The 26,563-nt window shown below is 41.5% G+C and overlaps 1 protein-coding gene across 1 annotated transcript in view; it reads left to right on the top strand.

Moving 5' to 3' along the window:
- THSD7A (thrombospondin type 1 domain containing 7A) overlaps positions 1 to 26,563 on the top strand; it is a 539,203-nt gene that overhangs the window by 454,693 nt on the left and 57,947 nt on the right. The window contains exons 14-15 of the mRNA XM_042856716.2: positions 2,711 to 2,905; positions 5,745 to 6,008. Coding sequence (XP_042712650.2) covers positions 2,711 to 2,905; positions 5,745 to 6,008 — 459 coding nt within the window. The remainder of the gene's footprint in view (positions 1 to 2,710; positions 2,906 to 5,744; positions 6,009 to 26,563) is intronic.

The raw sequence follows: 26,563 nt of genomic DNA, 5'->3' as shown, positions 1-26,563 counted from the left end.
CCAAAGCTTGTCGTAAGTTGTCAGGCAACAATGTTACAATACGTGTCTGAGGAGTCAATGACTCATTCTAATCACTCCAAACTTTGCAGGTCTCAGAATCAGAACCCAGAGATGGATCCTTACTTTGTGTTTATCCTTCTCAGTAATGTGTTGTATTGAAACCCATCTTCAAACGTGGTAGTTTTCAATGGGTGGGATCCTACAGGGGTTCCCCCAATGGGACCCTGCAGGCAGAGGTGCTGGAACAATTTTTATAGTGGGATCGCTGAGAGCCATTGAACCAAACTGTAAACCCTGTATGTAATGGAAACTATGTCAAGTCAAAGGGTGCGGCAGCACCCTTAGTTCCAGCACCTATGCCCACAGGCATGGGCAGCGGGTATTGCAGGCAGGGGTAGGCTGTGCATTCCCAAACAGCCTAGCATGATCCCGCCCACGCTCCACCCCAGGCCAGGGCGAGCCAACCAAGGCAGAGCACTCTGGGAACCGCAGGAGGGGTCCTGGCCTGGCCTGGGGTGGAGTGTGGGCGGGGCCATGCTAGGCCCCCTCCTGCGGTTCCCAGAGTGCTCTGCCTTGGTTGGCTGGCCCGGGCTGGCTGGCCTGCCTCACACAGGGAGTCAGGGCAGCTGGTCCTGGGGCCCTGGCCCCAGAGCACCGGGGCAGGTCGCGCCACCTGGCTGCCAGGATCCCTGTGGCCAGGACCACTGCCGTCCGGCGCACTGGGGCCGGCCTCGCCACCCGTGCACCGGGGCCGGGAGCACTGCTGCCCAGCACACCAGGACTGGCCGCACTGCCCAGAGCACTGGGGCTGGGGCCTTGCCACTTGGCGCTTGTGCCGGAGGCTGCAGGTAGGGTGCTCTGGGCTCCTGTGGAGGAGGGAGGGGCAGAAGGGGAGTGGCCAGGGGCTAACGTCCTGCAACGGCCGGGTCACTGGCCTCCCATGCCCACAGGGATTGATTCTTGGCCCTACGCTATTAAACATTTTTTATCAACGACCTTGAAGAAAACATAAAATCAACACTGATAAAGTTTGCAGACAACAAAAATTGGGGGAGTGGTAAATAATGAAGAGGACAGGTCATAGATCAAGTGATCTGGATTGCTTTGTAAGCTGGGCACAAGCAAACAACATGTATTTTGACATTGCTGAATGTAAATGTGTACATCTAGGAACAACGAATGTAGATTTGAGGGTCATGGTGGATAATCAGCTGAACATAAGCTCCCAGTTTGGCATTGTAGCCAAAAGAGTGAATGCAATCCTGGGATGCACAAACAGTGGAATTTCGAGTAGGAGTTGGGTTATTTTACCTCTATATTTGGCACTGGTGCTACTGCGCTGGAATACTGTGTACGGTTCTCTGCCCATAATTCAAGAAGAATGGAATGTTGATAAATTGAAGATGGTTCGGAGAAGGGCCATGAGAATGATTCAAAGATGAGAAAACATGCCTTACAGTGATAACTTCAAGTAGCTCAGTTTTTTTAGCTTAACAACGAGAAAGTTAAGGGGTGACGATCACAATTTGTAAGTACAAAATTTGTAAGGGAACAAAAATTCTAAAATGGGCTCTTGAGTCTAGTAGAGAAGTATATAATATGATTCAATAGCTGGAAGTTGAAGCTAGACAAATTCAGACTGGAAATAGGGTGGATATTTTTAAGAATATGGAATAATTAAACATTGGAACAATTTACGAAGGGTCATGCTGCATTTTCTGTCCTGACAATTTTTAAATCAAGATTGGATGTTTTTTCTAAAAGCTCTGCTCTAGGAATTATTTTGGGGAAGCTCTATTACCCTGTGTTATACAGAAGGTCAGACTAGATGATCACGGTGGTGTCTTTTGGTCTTGGAATCCATGAATTCTGTTCATGTTCTTATATTGCCCACATACTGTGGTATCTAAGTTTGGGTGCATCTCGAAAGGAAATGTCTAGCATAACTTGATTATGTGAAAATCTATGAGGGGTGGCAATTCCTAACAGGCTTACTGCTGTAATATTATATCATAGTTGAGGTTGCCTTTTAATATTTTATTGTCGGTAAACATCAATAAAGAAATAATTTAAATAGAATAAAGCATCTCAGAAATTTCAGATCTACATATTTAGCTGTAATGTACAAACATCTGTAAATATTAGCCCATTGTGTTACACATAGCTGTTCTGGGTTTATCTAATATTTAGTAGCAGAATGTTGTCTGAAATGTGGGCATTCCTGGCTAATTGCTATATTATAGATCAGAGGCTCTCAACCTTTCCAAACTATTGTACCCCTTTCAGGAGTCAGATATCTCTTGTGTACCCCCAAGTTTCACCTCACTTAAAAACTACTTGCTTATAAAATCAGACACAAAAATACAAAAGTGTCACAGTACACTATTACTGAAAAATTGCTTAAGTTCTCCCTTTTACCATATAATTATAAAGTAAATCAAATGGAATATAAATATTGTACTTACATTTCAGTGTATAGTAGACAGAGCAGTATAAACAAGTCGTATGAAATTTTAGTTTATTCTGACTTCACCAGTGCTTTTTATATAGCCTGTTGTAAAAGTAGGCAAATATCTAGATGAGTGGATGTACCCCCTGGAAGACCTCTGCATACCCACAAGAGTACATGTACCCCTAGTTGAAAACCACTGTTTTAGACTGGTTATAAGCCTGACAGTTCTTTATAAACTCCAAACATATTTGTTTCCAGCAATTACTTGTCGCAGACAAGATGGAGGACCGGCCGACATCAGTGAGTGCCTTAAATATGCAGGCCCTTTACCAACATTAACACAGGCCTGCCAGATTCCTTGCCAAGATGACTGTCAGTTCACAATCTGGTCAAAGTTTTCTTCCTGCAATGGGGACTGTGGAGCAGTCAGGACGAGAAAGCGCTCTCTTGTTGGTAAGAGTCAAAGGGATACTGCAACATTGTTTATTATTAGCTAGTATTTATTTTATTTTAAACTTGTACAGTGCCCGTCAGTCTGAAGGATACCCAAATGCATACATCATTGACAAGCAGGCAGCTCTGAGGTCTAGGGCAACAACCAGGCAGATAATTGGCGTGCACTACACAATACTGCAGGGTTTGAGGGGGAAAAAATATCAGTAAAGAACACTACAGAAAACTCTAGGTCATAAGAGAAGTAACATGGGATTACCAATGAAATCATGGTCTCTTCTATAAGATTGATACACAATAAACTGCATAGTAGACCATTTATCTTTTTGAAGGGCTGAGTCAACACTACCTGAGGTTCCACAGAGTTGAAATATTTAAAGCAATGTGATAACCTACTGGGGCCTGGTCGAGGCCCATGGAAGTCAATGGCAGTCCTTCCATGAACTTTTGTTCAGCCCCTAAATCATCCCCTCCAGCCAAAATGGGCATAATCATTGAATTATTGACCATTTTCCAAAAGGTAATTTTACATCCTGTTTCCAAATGCCTCAATTGTCTCAGATCTGCTGTCATTATTGTTTACTATTTTCACTGCATTAGTGCCCGAAGGTTGTCACGGGAGTTGACACCCCATTATGCTATGTACAGAACAAACATAAGGTAAATCAGAGTCCTTGGGGGTTGCTAGCCCAGCAAAAACTGGTTATTACAGATGGTTACAAAATGTTTTTCATGAACATTTTTACAAACACTTTTTCCTGCTTTTTGTTGAAATTTCATTGTGACTAAAAATTTGCACAAACATTAACTAATCAGGTTTCAGAGTAGAAGCCGTGTTAGTCTGTATCCACAAAAAGAACAGGAGTACTTGTGGCACCTTAGAGACTAACAAATTTACTTGAGCATAAACTTTCATGGGCTACAGCCCGCTTCGGATGCATAGAATGGAATGTATATTGAGGAAATATATACACACATAGAGAGAGCATGAAAAGGTGGGAGTTGTCTTACCAACTCTGAGAGGCCAATTAAGTAAGAGGAAAAAACTTTTGAAGTGATAATCAAGATAGCCCCGTACAGACAGTTTGAAACTTGGGCTATCTTGATTATCACTTCAAAAGTTTTTTTCTCTTACTTAATTGGCCTCTCAGAGTTGGTAAGACAACTCCCACCTTTTCATGCTCTCTGTATGTGTATATATATCTCCTCAGTATATGTTCCATTCTATGCATCCGAAGAAGCGGGCTGTAGCCCACGAAAGCTTATGCTCAAATAAATTTGTTAGTCTCTAAGGTGCCACAAGTACTCCTGTTCTATTAACTAATCAGTCATCATAACAGCTCAGTTAAGTAGGTAAGGAGTACTTTCATTGTCAGGTGGGGAAACTAAAGAGAAAAGGTTAAATGACTGATGTAATTCCCTGGATTGAGTCAATGTCAATGCGTGAGTCTTAATACACACAGTCATGTGTTTAATCCATTACATCAAGCTTTCTCTTGTGTTATCAAGCATTCCCCTTTTGTGGCTGGAAGCCACATTCTCTGCCCCATGGTGGCGTTAGCTAAGCTGGGACTCACTAAGCCAGAAGGGAGGGTGCTCAATAGCAACATAGGCACCAGCACCCTCCATTGTGATAGGAACCATCGAAAATCAGAAGGCCTACAGCCATAAGTGTCATGGGTCCCAAAGGGCCATGCATGGGTGGCTGTAGGAGGGACTGCGAATAACTCTCGAACTTCAGGAAGACTGGCAGGGACCGTCTTATAATTCTGGTGAACAATTTACATCAGTGTTACTTCCACAAAGAAAATGGCTAGAAATTTACCTTAAAGCCAGAAACAAGAAACTAGAAAAACAGAACTGCCAACCAGCCTTGGCATTGACAGGTCCCTGTGGATCTCCCTATGCCAAGTTCAGCTACTCAGATTTGGTGCTGGGGGGATGGCTTGGCCCTTGGTGAATCAATTCTTCTATATTGCAAACTTATCCAACCCAATCTGCACAGCTGAGAATAAAGGCCCTAATTATTCATGGGGAAAAGATGCGGAGAAAGAGGGATTAACTCTCACATTTTCAGTATGAAGCCGCCAAATGAGAAATCCCCTTACTACAGTACATTGTCCCTGTACTACACTAAAACAGTATTTAGTGTAATTACTGTGTGCTATAATGTCCTGCCTAGTGCTTTTAGTGTTTCATTTTCTGTTAGTAACATGTTTGAAAGACCAGGAAAATAGTGCAGCGTATTCATTTATATTATCATCTAATTGACAGATAATTACTTTACAAAATGATTTTGCCAAGGCTCTTTAGTTTCTAAAACTGGGACAATCAAATGAGATATGAGCAAATAACAAAAAATTAAACAAAAACAAACTTTACAGAGAAGATTAAAAAATGCAAATAGGAGAAAATGGGTGGCTAAATAGTTGGGGAGAATAAATGAGCTGCTAGAAGAGATTTGAAAAAATGCAGCAATGTTCTGGAATTAATAAAAAGAAGGAGCTTATTACATCAGAGGGCAAGAAGAGTGATTCTTAACTAATGGTGCAATAACATGATAAAATGTGAGGATTTTGATAATTTGAAATAGTGTAACAGAAGCAGACAGTGGCTCTTTCCCCCTTGATACCAAAAGAAAATTTTTAAAAAACCCAGAAAAACCACCTTGCACATGTTGTCCATGGAATGAGTATGACATAATAACTATTAAATTGCACAACACTGATGAATTGGGGGGCGGGAGCAGCCTATTTTTAGTGGCATCATTAATAAAATTACCTGCTTTTGTTTTACGGTGATAGAAAGTGCTTTCTGAACAATTATTTTCTCCCTGCAGGAAAAAGTAAGAAGAGGGACAAGTGCAAAAATTCCCAGTTGTATCCTCTGATCGAGACTCAGTTTTGTCCTTGTGACAAGTACAACGCTCAGCCTGTGGGGAACTGGTCAGACTGCATTTTACCAGAGGGCAAAGTGGAAGTATTACTCGGAATGAAAGTACAAGGAGATATCAAGGAATGTGGGCAAGGCTATCGTTACCAGGCCATGGCATGCTATGATCAAAACAGTCGGCTTGTGGAAACAGCACGATGCAACAGTCACGGTATTTAGAGACAGCTTTTCTTTCTTCATTTATTTGTTGTTTTCTTTAAATGTAACTCTTGAGACTCTGTTGGTCATAGGTACAGACAGAATTAGGAAACAAATATTTATTGGTTTGACAGAGTACAGGAAACTGCTGTGGAACATGTTATGTTGCCCCAGAGGTATCTCCTAACCAAACATACATTGAGTAACACTCAATGACCTGAGAAAACTTGTTCCAACTCATAAAGTAACTAAGCTTCCAGGATTAGTGACTGTTACAATACAATAAAACCTCAGAGTTGCGAACACCTTGGGAATGGAGGTATCTGAACAAAATGTTATGATTGTTCTTTCCAAAGTTTACAACTGAACATTGAGTTAATACCATTTTGAAATTTTACTATGCAGAAGAAAAATGCTGCTTTTAACCAACTTAATTTAAATGAAACAAGCACAGAAACAGTTTCCTTACCTTGTCAAATCTTTTTTTAAACTTTCCCTTTATATTTTAGTAATTTATATTTAACACAGTACTGTACTGTATTTGCTTTTTCTTTTCTTTTTTTGGTCTCTGCTGCTGCCTGATCGTACTTTCGGTTCCAAATGAGGGGTGCGGTTGACCGGTCAGTTTGTAATTCTGGTGTTCATAACTCTGAAGTTCTACCCTGTAATGTTTACAAGAAAAATTATGTTGAATTACCAGATATCAGTTGGGCTTTATCTGATATAGTCAAGTATATCTTAAAAGTTTGCCAATTTCATTTTACGTACAACCGCAACTTTAATTTGCATTGAGGAATGTTTACAAAGGGCCAAATACGCAACAAATAAGACTTAGTGCAAAAGTGCTCTGCAAAGAATGGAATTCTTTCCCCTGACTACAGAGCCTTAAAATAGTAGTAATCTCCTAAAGAGCCAAATGCCCTACTCACTTCCCTTCACAGGGAGTTTATCAGGTGGCTATGCTTAACTGTACATCCACTAGCCACACCACACACTGCTCCTTTCCCTGCACATCTCATTGTCGCAGACAGAGCATTATGGGGCACAGACTTCCTGTATCCTGCTTGCTTTGCACATTGCCCACTTGAATGTGTGGCGAGGGCAGGATTTGTTCCAAAATGGTTGCTGGCCTGGGTCTGTACACGTGTAGTGTTATGACCAGATCCTGAACTGGTGTAAATCAGACTTCATGACTTCAATGGAGCAATGTTGATTTACATTGGCTAAAGAGTATTTTGTTCTACATTTAAGTGTGGGATTATATACATTCTAGTGATATAAATCCCGTAGATTGAATGTCAGTATACCGTTTCATTTGAATGTCAACATTGGTTGAGTTTATGCTGTGTATTCTGGTTTGTACAGTAGAACTGGGCTATCAAAAATATCATAGATTTAATTACTGAAAGATACTTAAAATAGCCAATCAACAAAATTAAATGAATGAAAGGGATTATAATTATTTGTATGCCTTCCTGTGTCAAACTTCACCCATGATAAATTATAAACTCCTGACTATGTCAGGCAAAAATGTGGCAAATGGAGATGCTTGAGCCTGGTGGGTTCTGAGTGCTTTTAATTCTCTTTGAATTAAAAAAGAGTTGAGAGCACTTGGCACTTTGCTGGAAGCACTCAGCTTCTCATCACATTAGTTCCAATTATCTGAATGTTTCTGTCTGTTTACTAAGGAGGGAGAGAAGTAGCATTTAATTGACCATGAAGCCATCTTTAGAAAATTATAAAATTGAGACTTAACCTCAGTGCAATTCTTCCATTTTCTACTTTGCTACTGATGTGTTAGGTCACGTTTTTAATTTGTTGTGGCTGTTATGCATAGCAAGTCACTAGTTGATGATTTATTTTCATCATCATCTGTGACCCTGCAAAATATTTTCACAGATCTGTGTGTTTATTTCTGATCTGTTAATTAGAGCTGAGAGAGCTTGAGAAACCCAACCTAAGAAGTAGGTATTCTTAAAACATAAAAAACCCTCTGAGCCTTTAGAGACCTTATTCAGTGTAAAATATAAAACAATAAAAGATCTTGAGTCCAGGAGAAGCCAGAGGGGTCTCATGCCAATAATCATTGAATTGAAGGATGGATATTGTCAAGTTGTCTGTAAACTGTTAAAAAAGAAAATTTGCACAGGATGCAGGAGCTATTCTATAATCTGTAGATGCAATGAATGCTGGGAAATGTGATTGATATAACTGGCAAAGAAAGGGACAGAAGAGGATGGTATTCAGCTGTCTCTAGTGCAGGGAAAGGTCCCAACCCTGCACTTGCAGAAATCGGGGCTTGCTGCTCTGGTACAAAAGGGGAAGCTACCTCAGAACTTTATGCACTAGCAGTTGCTTGAAGTTAGGCTCTTCGATTAATCTTGGTAAAGACCAGGAATAACTCTTTGTTCTTCACTATGTTTGGGTGAAGTGGGTGCAGGATTTGACTTAAATCGGCCCACCACTGACTCGACTCCCCTCCATACACCACCCATAGTCCTTTGCCCGTATGCCTTGGGGGGGAAAGAGCCTTTGTCAATGTGCCCTGCCTCTGTTGCTCATACTTTTTCTTCTTCCCCTCTGTGCTTCACAGTGCGGTGTAAGACCAGTGCCCAAAATATTCTTATTAGGAAATCCTCTTCTTGAATTTTTAGAAATTGACTAGTTTCAGATATTTCCATTTTCTAGTAGTGCAGCATTTCAGTAGCATGGGCAGAGGTTTGGGGTTTTTTTTTCAATGTTTACACTTGTTTTACTGTTTCCTTGTTCTTTTAAAGGGCTTTTTGATAGTGGATTGCGAGTCAAGCCCAAGAGGCACGATAACAAATGAACTGAAGTCATCTTCTCTTTTGCTCCTACTGCCCCTTCTCTTTGTGCACTCACTGCCTACCAGCCTCTTCCTTTTCATTGGCCGTGGAAGCAGAAACAGGAGTGCTTCCACTTTCAACCACCCTTCCCAGGTCCCAGGAAGCAGATATACAACTCCGTGTTCTCCAAGTGTGAAGTTCCCCACTCAGTCTCAGCAGCAGCTGCTCACAGGAGTCCTTCCTGGTCCCTGCCTACTTCATCCCCATTTGGGCAGTAGCTGGGACTTGTCCATGTTCTGGGGAGTAAAAATAAACCCACCCTTTCCCCACTCTCCCCTGGTTGGGCTGCAGATTTTCTGCAGGATTCTATGAATCAAGATCTCTGTTCCAGGTCCATTCCTACCCACATTTTTCATAGCCAGGCTACTGCTGTTCCCTGGGACTCCTCCATGATCCCAAGGAGGGAAGATCACACTCCCCCTGTCTTAGCCCATAAAGCTCTCTGCAGTGGGAAGTGTTCACCTCCTAGTACTCCTCCATCAGTGTGTGGAGCTCTGGAGTAGGCCTGGGAGGGTGCGGGTCGGGGGAAGGAAGTCCTCACAAGACTCACAGGGGGTGGAGACATCTTTCCTTCTTCCCCACATTGAACCTGCCACCCACTGCTCCCTGGGAACTATGAAAGTGTTCCAGAGAGAAACTATCTGATCGCACCCTTCCTGTTTCCATTACCCCAGTTCCTATGCTAGCAGAAGAGGCCCTTTGCTACCCCATGCTGACATTACCTCCTAACAACATGCAAAGGCCATCTAGGGACTTAGGTGGGAGAGCCTCTCTACCACCACCCTGTTCCCAGAACCTGTTACGTCTCTGCTCCTCTTGTCCCCACATTTAGAATCAACAGTAGCTCTCTGCTGCATCTGGGGAGGAGCATGTATGTGAGCCCCTCCATCCCCAACCAGTGTTCCATAGTGAACATGCTAGTGCAAGAAGTGAAAATGACTCTCAATGAAATAATGAAACTGACTATTCCTAGTGTGCTGTCAAATGCGCAGAGTAATATACTGAGGTTCAAATATTTTTCTCTGGCTACTTTTAGTTATGATAATTGTAGGGAATTACTTGTAAATATAGTTGGCTAAAAAGAATTATTCAGAAATGTGATATTTCAAGTTGACAATGGCTCTTTAACATGTAAAACACCTTAGTAAGTCTTCTGGCAACTGTGACAACGTAGGAAATATCTGTATTTTTTATAAATATGATGTTTTTGCTTATGATGGATTTCTTTCTATGGATTTAGACCAAAATGGGTTGTTAGAGGAAAATCAGGCAGGAAAAGTAAAACAATGCCTAAAAAAGAAGCATCCCAACAAACACACAAACATAACAGCCAGGTTTGTAGCAGTAATGAGGCGACTTCTGGCCTCAATCCTGGTAACACTGCTGCTTTGCCAACGCTGAAAAGAGAAGGGAACAATAAGACATCAGAGGACACTCCCCCCTGCTCCCCAGTCTAGAAAAGGGTGAGGATTGAGTGAGTGGCCAGACGCTGTGCAAAGAGTGTTGGTGGAAGCTGCAAAGCTGGTCAGGGATCACACACAAACTAGATTGTCCTGCTTGCAGCATGCTCTCTGTTTCTCCCAGCCAGAGATGGGAGTTAGGTTGGCTGAGGGGAACTAATAAAACTTGCAATGGAAGATTTTATTGTTTTTACCCCTTGCTCTGTGTATTTTGTACCTCTGGAGGGATGAATGGTTTTGAAGATGCTGCTTCTGAGTCACTTTAATCAGCTTACTGGTCACAGGTCCCCAGAGTGAAAGGGCTTGCCAAATGCAGTTGGACCTGACGTGTTCATACAGTGGAGAAACAAGGAGGGCTGCGACCCACAGATCCAGTCTGAGAGTGGTTGGACTACATGGTTCCTCCCAGAGTGAGGTTTGGTAAGCCAGGCCTGTCTCCTACGGGGGTGCACTCAAGAGGGACCTAAAAGGAGTCTCAGATGCAGTTCACCCCATAACCTTGACAGCAACAATTTGTGATCTCATGCTTGGCCTTCATGCTCAGAAGATTTGATCATTGTGTTGTAGTCTTCAATTTTGAGCTGACATTGCTGAGCACTCGTTTTTAATTTAAGAAGCTATATCTACATTGGTAGCACAAGAACAGCAACAGCATCACTTGGATAAAAATATACACATCACGTTACAAATTCATTGTAAATTAATTCAGGAAGATGGAACAGCTAATAGGAATATGTGGCCTACTTATCAGCTTTCATGGTTGGGCCATGTACCTTCAAGTCTCTTACATGGTTGTTTTATTAATTTGATTTTAGTCTCCTTAAGTTTTGTTAATTACTTTTAATAACAATAATTTGCACTTATAAATAATGCCTTTCATCCAAGAATCTGAAAGTATTTTGCAAACTTTAAGAGTGACAGAACTCACTTTGAGGTAAAAGCTGCTCTCCAAGCTATGTATCATTTTGTGATTCTCTCTGGTTTCTTGAATAAAGGTGGTTCCTCATCAACACAGCTGGCATCCTATTGTGGTGAAAAAAAATATATAATATAGTTTTTAAAAAACAGTTCAGTGCTCAAGAAAGGTTCCAGTTTGATAGTCCTAGAGACACCTATGTGCTTGGAATTATGAAGTGTTATATAATGCTAAGTACTCTGAAAAAACAGGTCTTAGGCATCTCACATTGCGCACCCAAAATTAGTGCATACTTTTGACCTTAATTTCCTCTATTCCCCATTTATAAAATGTGGTAATAGCTGTACATCTCATAGGGGTGTTCTTGAAAATGAATTCATTAATGTTGTGGAGCACTCAAGTACTATAGTGATGAGTGCCGTAGAAAATCCTGTGAGTAAATTAATACTTCTGTCTCCAGAGCAGCCTTTGAATAATGTTGAACAGGCAGCCTAACTTTTGAGAGCTTGACTTGACAACCTTAAAAATGTTCTTTTAACATAGTTTAGCAGGTTATTTTCTAAGTTAAAAACAAACCACAGCATCCTGAATAAACAGAAGTTCCATAATGCAGCATAATTTTGACACCCACAGGGATATTCAGTAGGATTGGAACCTTTAGAATCCACCATAGAGACCTCTTACACTTGAGCTAATGGAGTTCACTGATAGCAGTAATTGGTTGTCACCCTCTATGTGACCAGCCCTAGAGAGGAATGGGACATTTCGCTGAAGCTGGGCAAAACATGTTCAGAAAATAAACTAGGTAGTTTTGGTTGACCTGAAACTATTTGTGAATTTGTGTCAAGTTTGCCAAATAGTTTCACTGAACTGAATAAATCAAAATATTTTGGAAATATGGACTCTGGGATATTCTGCTGTAGGTCACTCTGTCTCTCTTGTTGAAGCTGTTCCGTTGTGTTTATGCATTGGGACACAGAGAGAATGAGAGTGACTCTATAGCTCAGTGGCTAGGCCAGTCACCTAAGAGGTGGGAAATCCATATTTAAATCCCTTCTCCTCATCACACAGATGGGGAAATTAAATCAGAGTCTCCCACATCCTGGGCGAATTCCCTAACCACTGAGCTAAAAGTTATAAGGGAGGTCACCTCCTCCCTCCCTCATGCCCAAGCCATTTTGTAAATCTAGTCCTCCCTTGTTTTTGTCAAAATGCCCACAATTCAACTGAAAATTTTAGAAACACAATTTTTTTTTTACTTTTTCATTTTCCTGAAAATCTCAAAACAATTTCATTTTTGATTTGACCCTACATAAATTAAGCTTTTTTCAATTTCAGAATAGCCAGTTAACTGAAAAATCCATTATTCCCCCAGCTCTACACTTTACCGGTGGGTTTTACAGCTCCAGGCTTTGGAGGGGAGTGTGCTCTAGTTGGCACACTCTTCCACTCTTTCCTCCCAAAGTGTTAACCCTTCTGCCCTCTCTCCACTAATCTCTCCTTGTCCCAGGCCTCTTTTTCCCCATCCCTGGCTCCTCAGCTCAGTTCCATTCTCCTCACCAGTCCCAATATCTTTGCCCAGCAAGCCCTAGTCTCACGCCTCTGGACTTCCAGGTCCCTGTGTCCTTGACCAGTCAGTCCCAGTTCACTCCCACATCTGGCAATTCCATCATCTGTGTCTCTCTCCCTGTCTTGGCCTCCCCTGCCTGCCCACATTCCCCTTTCCCTTGGCTCCTTCTCCCAATTTCCCTCCCTGGTCACCTCAACTGATCGCTTTATCTCCCCGTCCCCCAGCTCTTTGTCGTAGTCTCTTAGCCCAACCAGTGCCAGTTCTCCCCCTGCACCTCTCCTCTGTCTTCCTCTCACATCCTTCCCCTTGCACCACTGCTTTTCAGTCCCTGTTCCCTACTTTCTCTCTGCCCCAGCTTCCAGTCTCCTTGCTCAACCAGTCCCCAGCTCCCAGATCTAGTCTTCTTGCCCAGGCAGTCCTAGTTTCCTTCCCTACAGGCTTCCAGTCTAAGGCTTCAACCAAAGAGTCCTTGTTCCAAACTAATCCTCCTTACCCTCTTCCCACAGGTCGGCCTCTTGTCCCTTCTGCATTTGAATCAGGCAGCTTCCTACTCCATGCTGGGGTGGAAGGGGGGAGAGGGTAGCGTCACTGAGAGAAAGTTTCTCTGCTCTCAGTACAGACTCTCAGACCCAGCATGTCCTGCAGAATCCCAGAATTACAGGAAAGTCCTGTTGAGCTCCAGTCTTGAGCATGACTAGTGGAGGTGGAATCTTCAGGAAATTTAGCTGCTGAAATCTAAGAAATCTCTACTGAGCTTGCTATTTTTTCAGAGGCTTATAATGTGGCCAGATTTCAACAGATTTTCACTGGGATGACAACAGGCACATCTCTGACACAAAGGCTAAAATTCTAGTCCCTGCTCTGAAGCATGGGGTTACTAGAGCTTTCAAAGAAAAAGTTGTCAGCATTTTTTAACATGGGCAAAACCAAGTATTTTTCCCTAGCGTTGTTCTTGGAAATAGTTGAACTGTTCTGGCTGAACTTTTCCAGAACAATTATGCCTGAGGTACACTACAAGCTTGGAAAATTTAGCCCAAATGACTGAGAGCTGGTAAAGTCTTAAGCAATTGAATACACTGTCATATAATGGGAAGTATCAGGCAACCTTAATAAATATCAGCCCTGCCTATCATGATATGTTCCCTGATTGTCCTGTATTCAGTGCCCCATGTATTCTGCAATTCTGTGGCTGCTAAATTTGCCATAAAATTCACCCCTTGCCCTTGAATTGTGCTACAGACTTTCAGCTTTCATTTTGTTTAAGTTATTATTCTAGCCGTATAGTTGCAAAAATAACCCAAACATTGGAACTGAGTGTACACCAATTCAATGGTGTTTTCCTTAGCACACAGCCTGAAACAATAGATCTGTGCACTGCCCCATGTACCCTCCGATTCTATGGCTGTGGAATTCAGAATTTTCTCAAGAGGTTCCCCCGCCACACATAATTTTCCATTTGGTACTGTCATTTTGAGTGCACAGGGTCTTGTGTCTATGTATTATACACAGTAATTGATGGCAGAGATGTTTGTTTCCATAATCAAATATACTGCTTTGTTTTTAAAATGTTCATTATAAAATACTTACAGCCCATGGCATTGTTTCTTATTGCAATAAGTTTAATATCACATCAAAGCTTTATTAAAATTTTTCATGGAATCAAAGGAATTAAAAACCAGAAAAGACTTATCCTCAACCTGTTGTCAACTGGTTTGTCTTGCCTAGTTGCAATTATTCAAGAGATTCAACCCTGGGGAGACATCCCTTAAGAGGCTGTTGTAGCTTAATCGATTTTACCACTGAGAGAATGTTCTTGACATTCAGCATGTTTTTTTCTTTTCTCAATTTCATCCTGTTACTCTGACTACAGATTTGGAATCCCTCTTTGATGTTTGCAGCCTTGAAACACTTGTGGGTCTTTATATTTGCCTCAATTGTTGGTTGGCAAACCTACATGTTTGCTTTCAGTTCTTTTATTCTTTCTTCATAAATCAGTGTCTCTTGGCTTTCAGTAATCCTGGTGCTCTTCTCTGAATTCTCTCCAATGTGTTTACATCCTTCTACTGCGGAAAGGCCCCAAGCTGTATGCAGAATCCTACGAGTGGTCAGGTCTCTCCAGCTTCATTTAAGAGCTACATTATCATTATCTTAATGATGTGATGCATTGACAGAAGCAGGTGAGAATCATATTGAAGCTAATCCTGCATTCCTTGTGCACCCAGAATCTCCAGTGACCTCACTGGGAGTTTCAGGTGAGCAAGAAATGAAGTATTTGCACTGTAGGCTTCTCCGGACTACTGCTACTACCATTTATCTTACACTAGTGCCTTCAGGATCCCATTGTGTTAGGCACTGTACATACACATAGAAAGAGACTGTTCCTTTTCCTAAGGACTTACCTAATTTATTGTCTACCTTCAACCTTACTTTTTTCTCCACTATGTACCACTAGTAAATAGACTGCTATATTCCTGCACTTACAAGAGGATAAAATAAACTTTAGTAGGCCTTTTCCATCTCTAATTGCTATATATGTTTGTCACTTCTATTGAATATCTGTGTTGCATTAGCATTTTATGTTGCAGTGTTTTGGTTTATTTTTCCCTAGGTGTATTAGCTAGTGCTTTTGAGGTTGAATCTCATTTTATGTGTTGCTCATATTTCCAATTTCCCTTAAGTCCCATGGTATAGTTCTCATGTCCTCTGTGGAATTTACAAAGCCTTGCAATTTAGTATCATCTGTGAATTTCAATGTGCTGTTTACTCCTTTTTCCAGAACATGAATAAAGATGCTAAATAACACCAAATCTAACAGTGAGCCCTGTGGCATCCCATTGGGCAGCACTCACCAGCTTAATATACACTGCAGCTTCTCATCAATCTTTGTAGTTCTTCAGCTTTTGTTCTACCCATTTGACAGTGCCCATATCCAAACTTATTTGAGCTATTTTTTTCCTGTACAGGTAGGTTTTTTTAGATACTGTATCACATACTTTACTGAACTCTAAATATGGGACACATTTCACATTATCTTTATCTATTTATTTTGTAATTCAATCAAAAAAGCTACCAGGTTTGTCTGCATTATTTGCTTTTTATAAACCCCATGTTTGCTTGTGAGTCTGTTATCTCCTTTACAATAATACAGTACTTCACTGACAATTAAGTTATAATATTTGGTTAAATTTCAGTAACCGAGGACACAGGTAGGAGAGACAAATTCTATGCTCAGTTCTGCATAGAACTTCTTTATTTCACTAGAATATCCCAGTCTGTTTTAATGTAGGGAACTTCTGAATGTTTTCTTGATAAGAAAAAATGTGTGGAAATTGATAAATCCAGGGGTGAAAATAGAAATAGGGACTTACCGGTACGGGGCTGGGTTGGGGCCGGCTTTGGCCCCTGGAAGGGGCGGGGCCTCAGGTGGAAGGGGCAGGGATGGGGGGGTCAGAGCCAGCCCTGGACCGCCCTGTACCGGTAAGTGCCCTCCCTCCCCCCCGCAGGGGTAGCAGCGGCAACCGGGGGCTCCGGCAGCAGTTTAAAGGGCCCAGGGCTCGGCCGCCACTACCGCCCTGGGTCCTTTAAACTACCGCTGGAGCCCCTGGCTGCCGCTGCTATCCCAGGGCTCTGGCAGCAGGGCTCTTGGGGCTATTTAAAGGGCCTAGGACTCCCCTGCTTCTACTGCCCCGGCCCATTAAATAGCCCCCCGGAGTCCTGGGGTAGCTGCGGTGAGGCTCTGGCGGCTATTTAAAGGGCTCAGGGCAGTAGAGGCAGCGGGAGCCCCGGCCCTTTAAATAACCCCCGGAGCCCTGCTTCCGCTACCCCAGAGCTCCAGCAGCGGGGCTGTGGCGGCAATTTAAAGGGCCTGGGGCTCCAGCCACTGCTGGGAGCCTCAGACCCTTTAAATTGCCACCTTGGGAAGCCAGGCCGCCCGGGTACGGCAAACCAGCTCTTGCCAGTATGCCGTACCGGGGAGTACGGGCTTACTTTCACCTCTGGATAAATCTAAGGGTGTTTTCACTTTGCCTGGCACAGCAAGATGTAAGTGTTTCTGAGAATGGCTAGGTTGTGACACCGATGACCTGTATGTCTCCTCACCTAGTGGGTTTCATCCTCTCCATCAGGCCAAGAAACAGGAGGGACAAGGAGGCATGGAGTGACTAAATTAGGGAAAATTTGACAATGAAGTGGCCTCATGCCCTGAGCATGGGACAGAGTTTAGTCAGGCAGAAGTAAGCTACAGGGAGGACCAGGAGAACCATCCATTCTTTGCGAAGAGGAAGCCCTATTTAGCACTTCTTAGGGTGGCCAGGAGAGGTACGACAGGTCTCTTCTTGGAAATGGGAGGAGGACTCAGGGAGCCATGAGCAGGTAGGACAGTGCAGCTCATATTTTGGGGAAGGGAGAAGAGGAGAGAAAGAGAGTCTAATTGTCTGGGTATACTGCAAGAAGGACAGGAGACTTGTTATGGGTTTTAATCAGGCTGCAACTTTATTATATAGTTGTCTGGGACTATCTGGCAGATAAAGTGTACAGTGCAGGCAATTCCATGCTTATTCACATCAATTCTCTGGGGCTTCCACCAATCCCCCTTTGTTTCCATCCAGGTCCCCCAGCTAACCCATGGCTTGAACCTTACCATCCACCAGCCTCGCAAGAGACTTAAGGAGGGCTATAAGAATGGGGAGAGGGAGGGTTGGCTCCCTGCCGTACCGGTCATGGAAGTTCCCAAACCCCCTCCCCCGTTCTGTTTTCTTTATTCAGTACCTCCTTTTAAGTCCTTTACCAGCCCATTTATCTGGTCACTGGCTGCCCTCACTATGAAGTACCTGCACTGAACATCCGCCCAATATTACAAAATAAGTTGCGACATATGGCCTACCACCTTTTCTATTCACCAGAAAAAGTCCATCCTCACACCTGCTGTGAGGAAGGCGAAAAAAAAACACTCCACCGAAGCCAATTCTGGTGGCGTGGAAAAAATTCCTTCCCAGACCCCCTTTAAAAGGGGTGACTAGCGTAATGCCCACAGCAGGTCCAAATCCAGCCTGCCATTCACCTCCACTTGCTGGCTACTAGGGGAGGGAGGATAGGTGCTGGCTTCCTCGCTGCTTTCACATAGAGACTTGTCTCACCCAGGTTTCATGCCTTCATGCACATTCCTGGGGGTGGAGGGGTGAATCATTGCTGCAAAGTTGACCACGGAACACCTTTTGCAGTAGTTTCTGACCACCTTCCTCCCCCCCCCCCCAAACCACAAAGCAAAGCTGTCTTTTTTTGGGTAAGCCCACACAAATTCTGCCCCACCTTTAGTTATGGTGCAGTCATTTTCTCAACTCATTTCTTTATTAGAGGCGATTGACTGCCTATACTTTAGTCCAGGTGGCTCAGATTGAGGGTCTAAGTTAACATGAAAAGAAGGACCAGGGAAGCATGGTGTTGAGTAAAGGCTTTGAGTAAGGGTAAGTTTGTGGGATCGAGGGAGTAAGTTATGGTCACTCAGGAAAGTGCTATGTCCACAATGCTTACTGTAGATCTCTCTCTCTCTCTCTCTCTCTGTATATAGATAGATAGATATAAAAGAGAGATTTTTCCATTTCTCTCACTGTGGACATAGACCTTCTGTTTTCTAGTTCTGTGATCTCTGCTTGGTTTCATATTGGTTCCAGTAATTTGCTGGGAAAGTAGGAAAATATGACGTGCAATTAACTGCAGCCTTTTCTTTACAAAACACACAATTGCTTTTTGTAGCCTATCTCTGTCATCATTGGTGTTTGTTTTAGTTTGAGGAAATAACATGTCATCAACAACTGAACACATTTTTACCAAAGTATTATTATGGTTTATTTAATACAGTAAATAGCAAGTGCAAAATCCCTGTGTGGCTCCTTTAAAGTTTAAATTATAATTGCTGTTGGAACAAAAAACTTGTAAGAACAACATAAGAACGTAAGACTGGCCATACTGGGTCAGACCAAAGGTCCATCCAGCCCAGTATCCTGTCTACCAACAGTGACCAATGCCAGGTGTCCTAGAGGGAGTGAACCTAACAGGTAATGATCAAGTGATCTCTTCCCTGCCATCCCTCTCCACCCTCTGACAAACAGAGGCTAGGGACACCATTCCTTACCCATCCTGGCTAATAGCCATTAATGGACTTAACCTCCATGAATTTATCTAGTTCTCTTTTAAACCCTGTTATAGTCCTAGCCTTCACAACCTCCTCAGGCAAGGAGTTCCACAGATTGACTGTGCACTGTGTGAAGAACTTCCTTTTATTTGTTTTAAACCTGCTGCCCATTAATTTCATTTGGTGACCCCTAGTTCTTATATTATGGGAACAAGTAAGTAACTTTTCCTTTTTCACTTTCTACACACACACACACACACACACACACACACACTTGTATTTGTATCCTGATCATGAAAAGCAAAGAGCTACTGTACTGCATATAACCCACTTTATTTATTCTACAGTACTGCATATAAACCACTTTATTTATTCTACAGTATTTAGTTTCTCTCCTTCATATAGTAATTATGATTCCTGACCCACATAAACTGAGACATGTTCTCTTATACAGGGAATCAGCATGCTAGCATGGCAAACTGTTGTACATTTTTTTATATAGGTCGTATTACCCTTCTTAATTCATGTCAGTTTATTGTTAAGACCTTAGGCACAATCAACCAGTCCTGGATAGTTTGTCTGCTGCCTTATTAGTGTGAGATTATTTCCCCCTTTAGCATTAATTAAATGAGATACATTGATTTGTGCTGACTCTACAAAGCAGTCTATGGCTACAAGGCTTATGCAGGGGATTATAGAGGAATATTTGTGTATCAGTGAATATCTTTTGCAACATCTGTTGAGAGTAGCTATGTGAAGCAAGGAATTTCTTATTGAACTGCTCATGTGCCTGATAGCCAAATTTCAAATGTTATAAGAATGTCCATGTGGTCTCAAACATAAGTTTATAACTTCCTGTGTCCACTTTTATCAATTCTTTTTCTCTTTGTCTTTTCCTTTTTAAACTACTCTACAGCAATATAGATCTATAAAAGGAAAATAAAGAATGTAGAAATTGAGATGAAACATTTTTTGTTTTTCATTAAGCATACCTTTATAAAACACATTATGTTATTTCCATGGCAATATCTTATCTAAGTCTATATTTAATACAATGCTAGTGTACTTGCATCTTAGCTCTACCCCTTAAGTCTATTATAAACACTATTAGGGCATGTATTTTACTTTTCCATATGGTATATGTATGGTATATATAAGGTACTGTATTTGATACACCTTGTATGCTGTCTTGGAATATGTTGCCTATGAATTTGTAACATTTTCTACATGAACATCTTTGTGGCCAGGCAGGGGTATTGTTGAGATGATGCTGTAGTCATCAAGAAATTCAAAAAGAGGTGCTTAGTAAGTATGGTTTGAATAAATGTACTTGAATTATACATTAAAGCAGATGGAAGCATTATCCTTCAGCTTTAGCTCAAATACTGGCTTAGACATTGCCCTTGACACTGCATTTGATTGTAAGTCTAAAAATCGCTGCCAACAGTATGTTGTAGCCAGGAGCAATTTGGCAAGTTCTAGGCAAGAGAACAGTCGTGGTATAGATTGTTCTTGCTCATACACCTTGCTGCCTTCTCATCCTCTGCCACCACTACTGCCGGTGCCAAGATACTCTTTCTGTCAATGGGTCAGACTCAGGAGACATCCATCAACTCAGAGAGCACATGAAGCCTGTATTTAGTCCTCCAGAGACAGAACTGCTGATGCAGAAGATCACTAAGTATTAACAGTCGTTCTTTGGCATTGAAGTCTTGAAAGGTAATCCTGAAAATAAGAAAAAGGACATGCTGTAGTGCAATTTATCATTCCATGGGATATTGTGACAGAGTCACAAATATAAGCACAGCTGGACAAAGAACAAATACCTTTTAAAACCAGGAGAAATGTAGACAGCTGTGCTCTTCTCCCAGTCCTGGAAGATCAATCTCAAGAAAGATATATTTCTACAGATTATATAGCATAAAAAACTCTCGTGCCACAATTTCTCTCTTGGAAGCAGAGGGCAGTACTTGCAAGAAAGAAGCAGGATAGTTGTTCTGCTCTCATGCGTGGGGTAATAACTAGCCAGCTGCTGTGTTGATCTCCAAATACTAAGATTTTAAGACATCCATAATGATTCCAAGCTACAGCACAACAAACTCAACCCAATTAGAGTCAGACTTTATATGCAGACATCAGCACTTTGTGAATAGAAAGAATCTTAAGTCCACCTACTTTGACTGCTTTGTCATCAGGCAAGGGATGAAGTCCACTTAACTCTGTTGTAACAATTTTCCATCATATCCTTAAATAACTTTTTACTTGGTGGTGCAAATAGCTCAGGAAATTGGTCATGGGGCAAACTATCACCCCTAAGTTTGAATCCAGGTTGGTAGTGGCTGAAGGACATTGCTAGTTGATGTTGGTTCAATGGTAAACATGAGGTTGTTTAGTAATTTCAGTCCAATTCATAGTAGATGGATGTCCACTTCATAAACTCATGATCAGAATTTGCTGCATGATTAAATCCTGATTAGTTTAGTTGTCCTTTTCTTAAAAGAATCTACATGTTACTTTCCAGCCCTGTCTATATATAAGTTCTCCATATCTCTGATCAGCATCAGTTATCTTCTCCTAATTTTTTGATATTTTTACAGCATGGTGAAAAATTGCAAACATGAGTAACTAAAACTAAGCAACTAAAACTAAGCAACAAAGCACAGTTTTTTCAAAGGTGCTGAGCATCATCTGTTCTGATTGACACAGAGTATGTCTGCACTTGGAGCTGTGGGAGTAATCCCCAGCTTAAGTAGCCATTCTTGTGCTAGCTCTCATTGAGCTAGCACGCTAAAAATAGTAAGTCTGTAGCTGCAGTAGCATGGGGATCAGTGAGCAGTGGCACAGGCTAGTCACTCTAAGTAGAAACCCACCTGAACCTCATGGGTACATGCTAATGGCAGCTAGCCCGTGCCACCACTGACCATGCTACTGTGGCTACATCCTTAATATTTTTAATGCACTAGCTCAGTGAAAGCTAGCCTGAGTACTTCTACTCAAGCTCGGAATCACACCGCCACCTCCAAATGTAGACATAGCCTTAGTGGGAGTCCTGGGTGCTCTGCATCTCTGGAAATCATCCACGTTAGGCCTGATTCAGCAAAGTCCTTAAGCTCATGCCTAATTTTAAGCATATGAGTAGTCTCATTGACTGCACATAATTATATTGCTGAAACAGGGTCTTGTTTAGGTGTTTAAATATGGAATTAGTTGCCTAGACCCAAGTTTAAAATTGTCCTTTTATAAACTAGGTAGCTAACACTGGGATGTTCCAAGTGTAGGAGACTTGTTATCTCTTTGGCGTCATAATTTTGTTTTTGTTTTTTTTTGCTTGCATTGCATTGAATATATTTACACCGATGAAGTAAAGAAGAGAGAAGGAAGAGATAGGTGTGCCTGGGCAGCATGTGAAAGCACATGTCTATGTGAAACATGCAAAAATGTGTAGGTGGTGATGAGACGCCTTCAGAGATGCATTTGATGAAAAGTGGCATAAGAAGACTGGAGAATAGAGTAAAATGAATCATTTTCTATAGGCAATTTATCTAATTTAATCTTCTCTGGTCACATAGATATCTGCAAGCAGATTGCAGTTTCCTTGAATTTATAATTTGTAACCATTTTTTCAACATTTTTATTTAATTGTTTATTTTACTGCATGGATTAATTACAAATGATTCTCTATTAGTATTCTGAGTATGAGCTGTAAGTGTGCAAGATAAATCTGATGATAATGTGCAGGCCAGCTGGGATGCCAAGAGGTGGAATGGAGCACTGCAGAAGGAAGTCGAGGGGAGCTGGAGGAGATCATGATGTTGATGGCTGCTCCTGCATATGTCCCAAAGGTCTCTTGTGGCTTAGCCCTGGCTAGACACTGGGTCGGCTGATGATTCAAGATGAAATAGAGAAGGGACTGAGAGGAAGAAATGATGCCAAAGAAACCAAATTAGTTTGGCAAAGACTTTCAGATCTCAAATGTAGTTAGACACTGTGATTTTTCTCTTAAATATTTTGAAAATTGACACAATTTCCAAAGATTGTAATGCCAAACAATGTGATGGCCTCCCCATACTTACTTCTCTTTGTCTTTTATTTTTAGTTGGGAAGGCGGTTCTTTTGTTTGTTTCCCTAGTTTTGGTCAGGAGATACCTGAATCAGCTCTTGGGGCATCATTTTCCGTCTGTGCTTGGCAGAAAAGGCTGTTTCTGGCAGGATGTGTTGTCTCCATTTATTTCTTCTTCTGTTTCCTCTTCTTCTCTTTCTGTTTTTCTTTCCTATCTCATGTCTGTCTTTCCCCATTCAGTCTGTCCTCTGAGCTCTCTTATTGCCACACGGTGAGCTTTCACTGCCATGTAAGAGAAACTCCTGTCTGGCCTGAACAACTCTCTACACCTAACACATTGCTTTCATGATATTTATCTACAAAGAATATCATATGAGATATCAAACGAAAACTTATTTCATACTGGCCATCATGATCATTGTATGATGTGTGCACAAATAACAGTTAAGAAGTTGTATGTTTATACTAAAAAGACATTTAAACCAAGCAAACCAGGCAGGGTGATTAAAGGTTCCGTAGACAAAGGAATGTTGACTTTCCTATCTGCCTAGATGTCGAATGTAAATGGAGCAGGAGTAGCCAAAGACAATGGAAATTATAGGTCCATATCGAGTCAACAGGAAAAGTAAATTATCGGAAGGATTAGAAGAACAGCATAGACAGCATGGAGTCTGCACCCTGAAGAACAGCAGGGGAGAGGAAATTTGCCTGGGGGTGTACTTCAAAGGATACATTTCAATGATTTATTTGACTATCTGTGGGGGAAAGGACAGTCTGGCTATCCATCACTGAGGGAGCAAGAACCACAGTGCTTTTTGTATCCATGAACACAGGATCCTGGCCAGGGGAAAGCTTGTGACACTGAGAGGAGGCTTTTGGTGAGAGACCTCCTTAGTCAAGAATTGTAGCCTGTTAAGCTTTAGTCACTTGTACTTTTGTTTTATTTGTAATCATTTTCTGTTTCTACTACTCTTGCTTAGCATCACTTGAATCTCTGTTCTTTATTAATAAACTTATTCTTGGTTTTACTATAAGTTCATCTCAGTGCAATATATTAAAATAAAGTGTGCATTGTCCATGAAGCCAACAGGCTGGTGAGTGTCTTATCTCTTTGGAGACAGTGGAGTTGGTAATTTCTGAGAGTGTCCAGTGACAGGGGCTGGATATTGCAGGGCAATGTTCTACAAGGGGAGTCATTAACTGAAGTGCTCCAAGTGTTACCTGCAAGGTGAAATAGGGGCTGGCAGAGTCCTGAAGAGTTTGTTGGACTGGCTAATGCACTGGAGTATCAGGAGCTGTCACACAGTCTAGTATCAGTCTAGTATCAGCAAATACTGCTGAGGCAGAGGGATAACAAGATAACTTACAGTTCCGGTACCCTGAGAAAGTATCATACCCACCTTCTGCCCTCCTTTGTCTGCTCTCCTTCCCTCTTCCTTTTATCCCTGTCTTCTTCTTTCCTGTCTTCCCTCCTCTGTCCCTCTTTTCCCTTTAATATCTCCCAGGTTGTGTCTCTCCTCTGCAGTCACTTTGCCTCTTTTCCCTGAACATAAACTCCATTCATTCCTTGGAAAGGCCTTCAGTCTCTCTGTTCCCTTTAGAGACCTCTTTGCACCTGGAATGCTCCTTCCTTTCCCCTCTTTCTGCTAATGCTGGGGACCCATATTCTGTCAAACACTCTTCTATCTCCCACCAGTGGCTAGAAGTCTTCACTCACTCGTTCCCTTCCTCTCTTGATAGTATTTCCTCCCTGGTGACTCCCTGCTTTCCTCCTCTACCCTCTGGTGACAACAAAAACCCTTCTTCTCCCATGTCTCCAATGACTAAGAGTCCCCTCTTATTCTCTACCTTCAGCTCTTGTTATTCAAAAGTTCCCACTACCGAATCATTCCAGGGGATTTGTGGGTGCTGGTGCCATTGCCTGTGGGGAGGCAGGATAGAGGCAACTCTTGTAGAGAAGTCTCCATCAGCACCGTGGACTTGACTAGCCAGGAAAGTGCATCCTCTGAGTAGAAGATGGACTAAGAAGTGTAAAGAATTGTAGTGCTTCGGTCACACAAACTTTTTACATAGTGTTAATATGGTAATTTGCCTACTAAATCCTCTGTGAAAATATAGTAAAGAATTTCAGGTATTAGATACAATTATGGCTTTATTGCATTGTGATTTAAAACATTTCATGTTGAATGGTGCAAGCATATGGAGATTTTTTACTACATGTTATCATTACAGGCTATTGTGGTACATACAATGTATTACATATATTATCCCACTAGAAGAATTCTTTATTTTCCTATTTTGTATCAACAAACAGGGGAAACAAAGCTAAATATGTGGTAATCCGGTAGGTCATTTAGGAAAATATGTTCCCAGAAGTTTCCTTTTCTTATCCCAGTAACCCCTCCACACACAAACCCCCAACCTGCTACTGGTGTTTTGTGGCCCTCACATCTGAAAGTGCCTGAAGTTGTGACTGAGACAGATGATGAGAAATTGAATCCCTTGAGTTACAATCAGGCAAAGTTAAAATATTTTGGAGGCTTATCCTAGAGTCTCAATAAATGAGCTAGTTGAACCAGTCTAGATTGATTGAAGTTATCTGCTGAAAAAAGTGAATAATTTATCTAAAATGAGATGAAGTTGTTTCTTCCAGATTTTAATTGGAGAGAGAGAAATTTAACAAACACTAAAACTGAGTGTTACTGTTAAAAATAGAAATAGTTTTATGTGGGCAAAATTATGTAAAAGTAATGTTGAAACTAGTGTAGATAAAAGCTTGCATCCAGTAGATTAGGATGTCAATGAACTCAACCTTAGAGATATTAAAACATGAGGAGTTTCATAACGAGCCAAAAAAATCCTGCTAGACAGTTATTTTCTGTTCTCTCTTAACTTCCTGGTCATGATTCATTTCAAATTGCAATATTCCAAAATATGGAAATCGGATGTCTGGCTTTACATTCCATCTTAAAGTGCTCGTTGCATTCTGTAGAAGATTAACAATTTGATTTTTATGCATTAACATTTAGTGTAGAATGGAGCTTTGAGGTCAGGCATGTCTGAATTCCAAGATTAACCCAGACATGATCCATAATCGATGTCACCCATTCTGCTGCAGGGCAATCCATACCACTGCATATCATACGATTTTCAAAAATATGTCTAAAACAATGTGCCTTTCATAAAGAATCATTTGGTCAGTCAGTCTGTTGAATGTCAAATGTTACTTAATAAACAAGTTCATAATTCACTTCTGTGAAGTTGTATCATCTTTAAGATGTCAACTTTCTCTGAAGGACGGCTCTACATAGATCAAATTCAAGACATACTCTGTAAAGATATTTAACCAGCTAGCAGTTCCAAGCAGATGCAAGCTATAGAAAACTAGAACCAGAATTCAGAGCTTATATGAGTGTACAGGTAAAATGTGCATATTCTAATTGTACAGGTTTTTTTATTATTATTATTTCTACTGCACCTTGTTTTTAACATACATTGCTGGAAAGTGTCTACAAATATATTTGGAAATAAAATGTATCAAACGTTCCTGCATTTTAATATTGCA

This window comes from Chrysemys picta, chromosome 2 (assembly GCF_011386835.1).
Source record: "Chrysemys picta bellii isolate R12L10 chromosome 2, ASM1138683v2, whole genome shotgun sequence".
NCBI classification, from domain to species: domain Eukaryota; kingdom Metazoa; phylum Chordata; order Testudines; family Emydidae; genus Chrysemys; species Chrysemys picta.
Note: the sequence above shows the minus strand (reverse complement) of the source record. Positions and strands in the feature narration are given on the sequence as shown.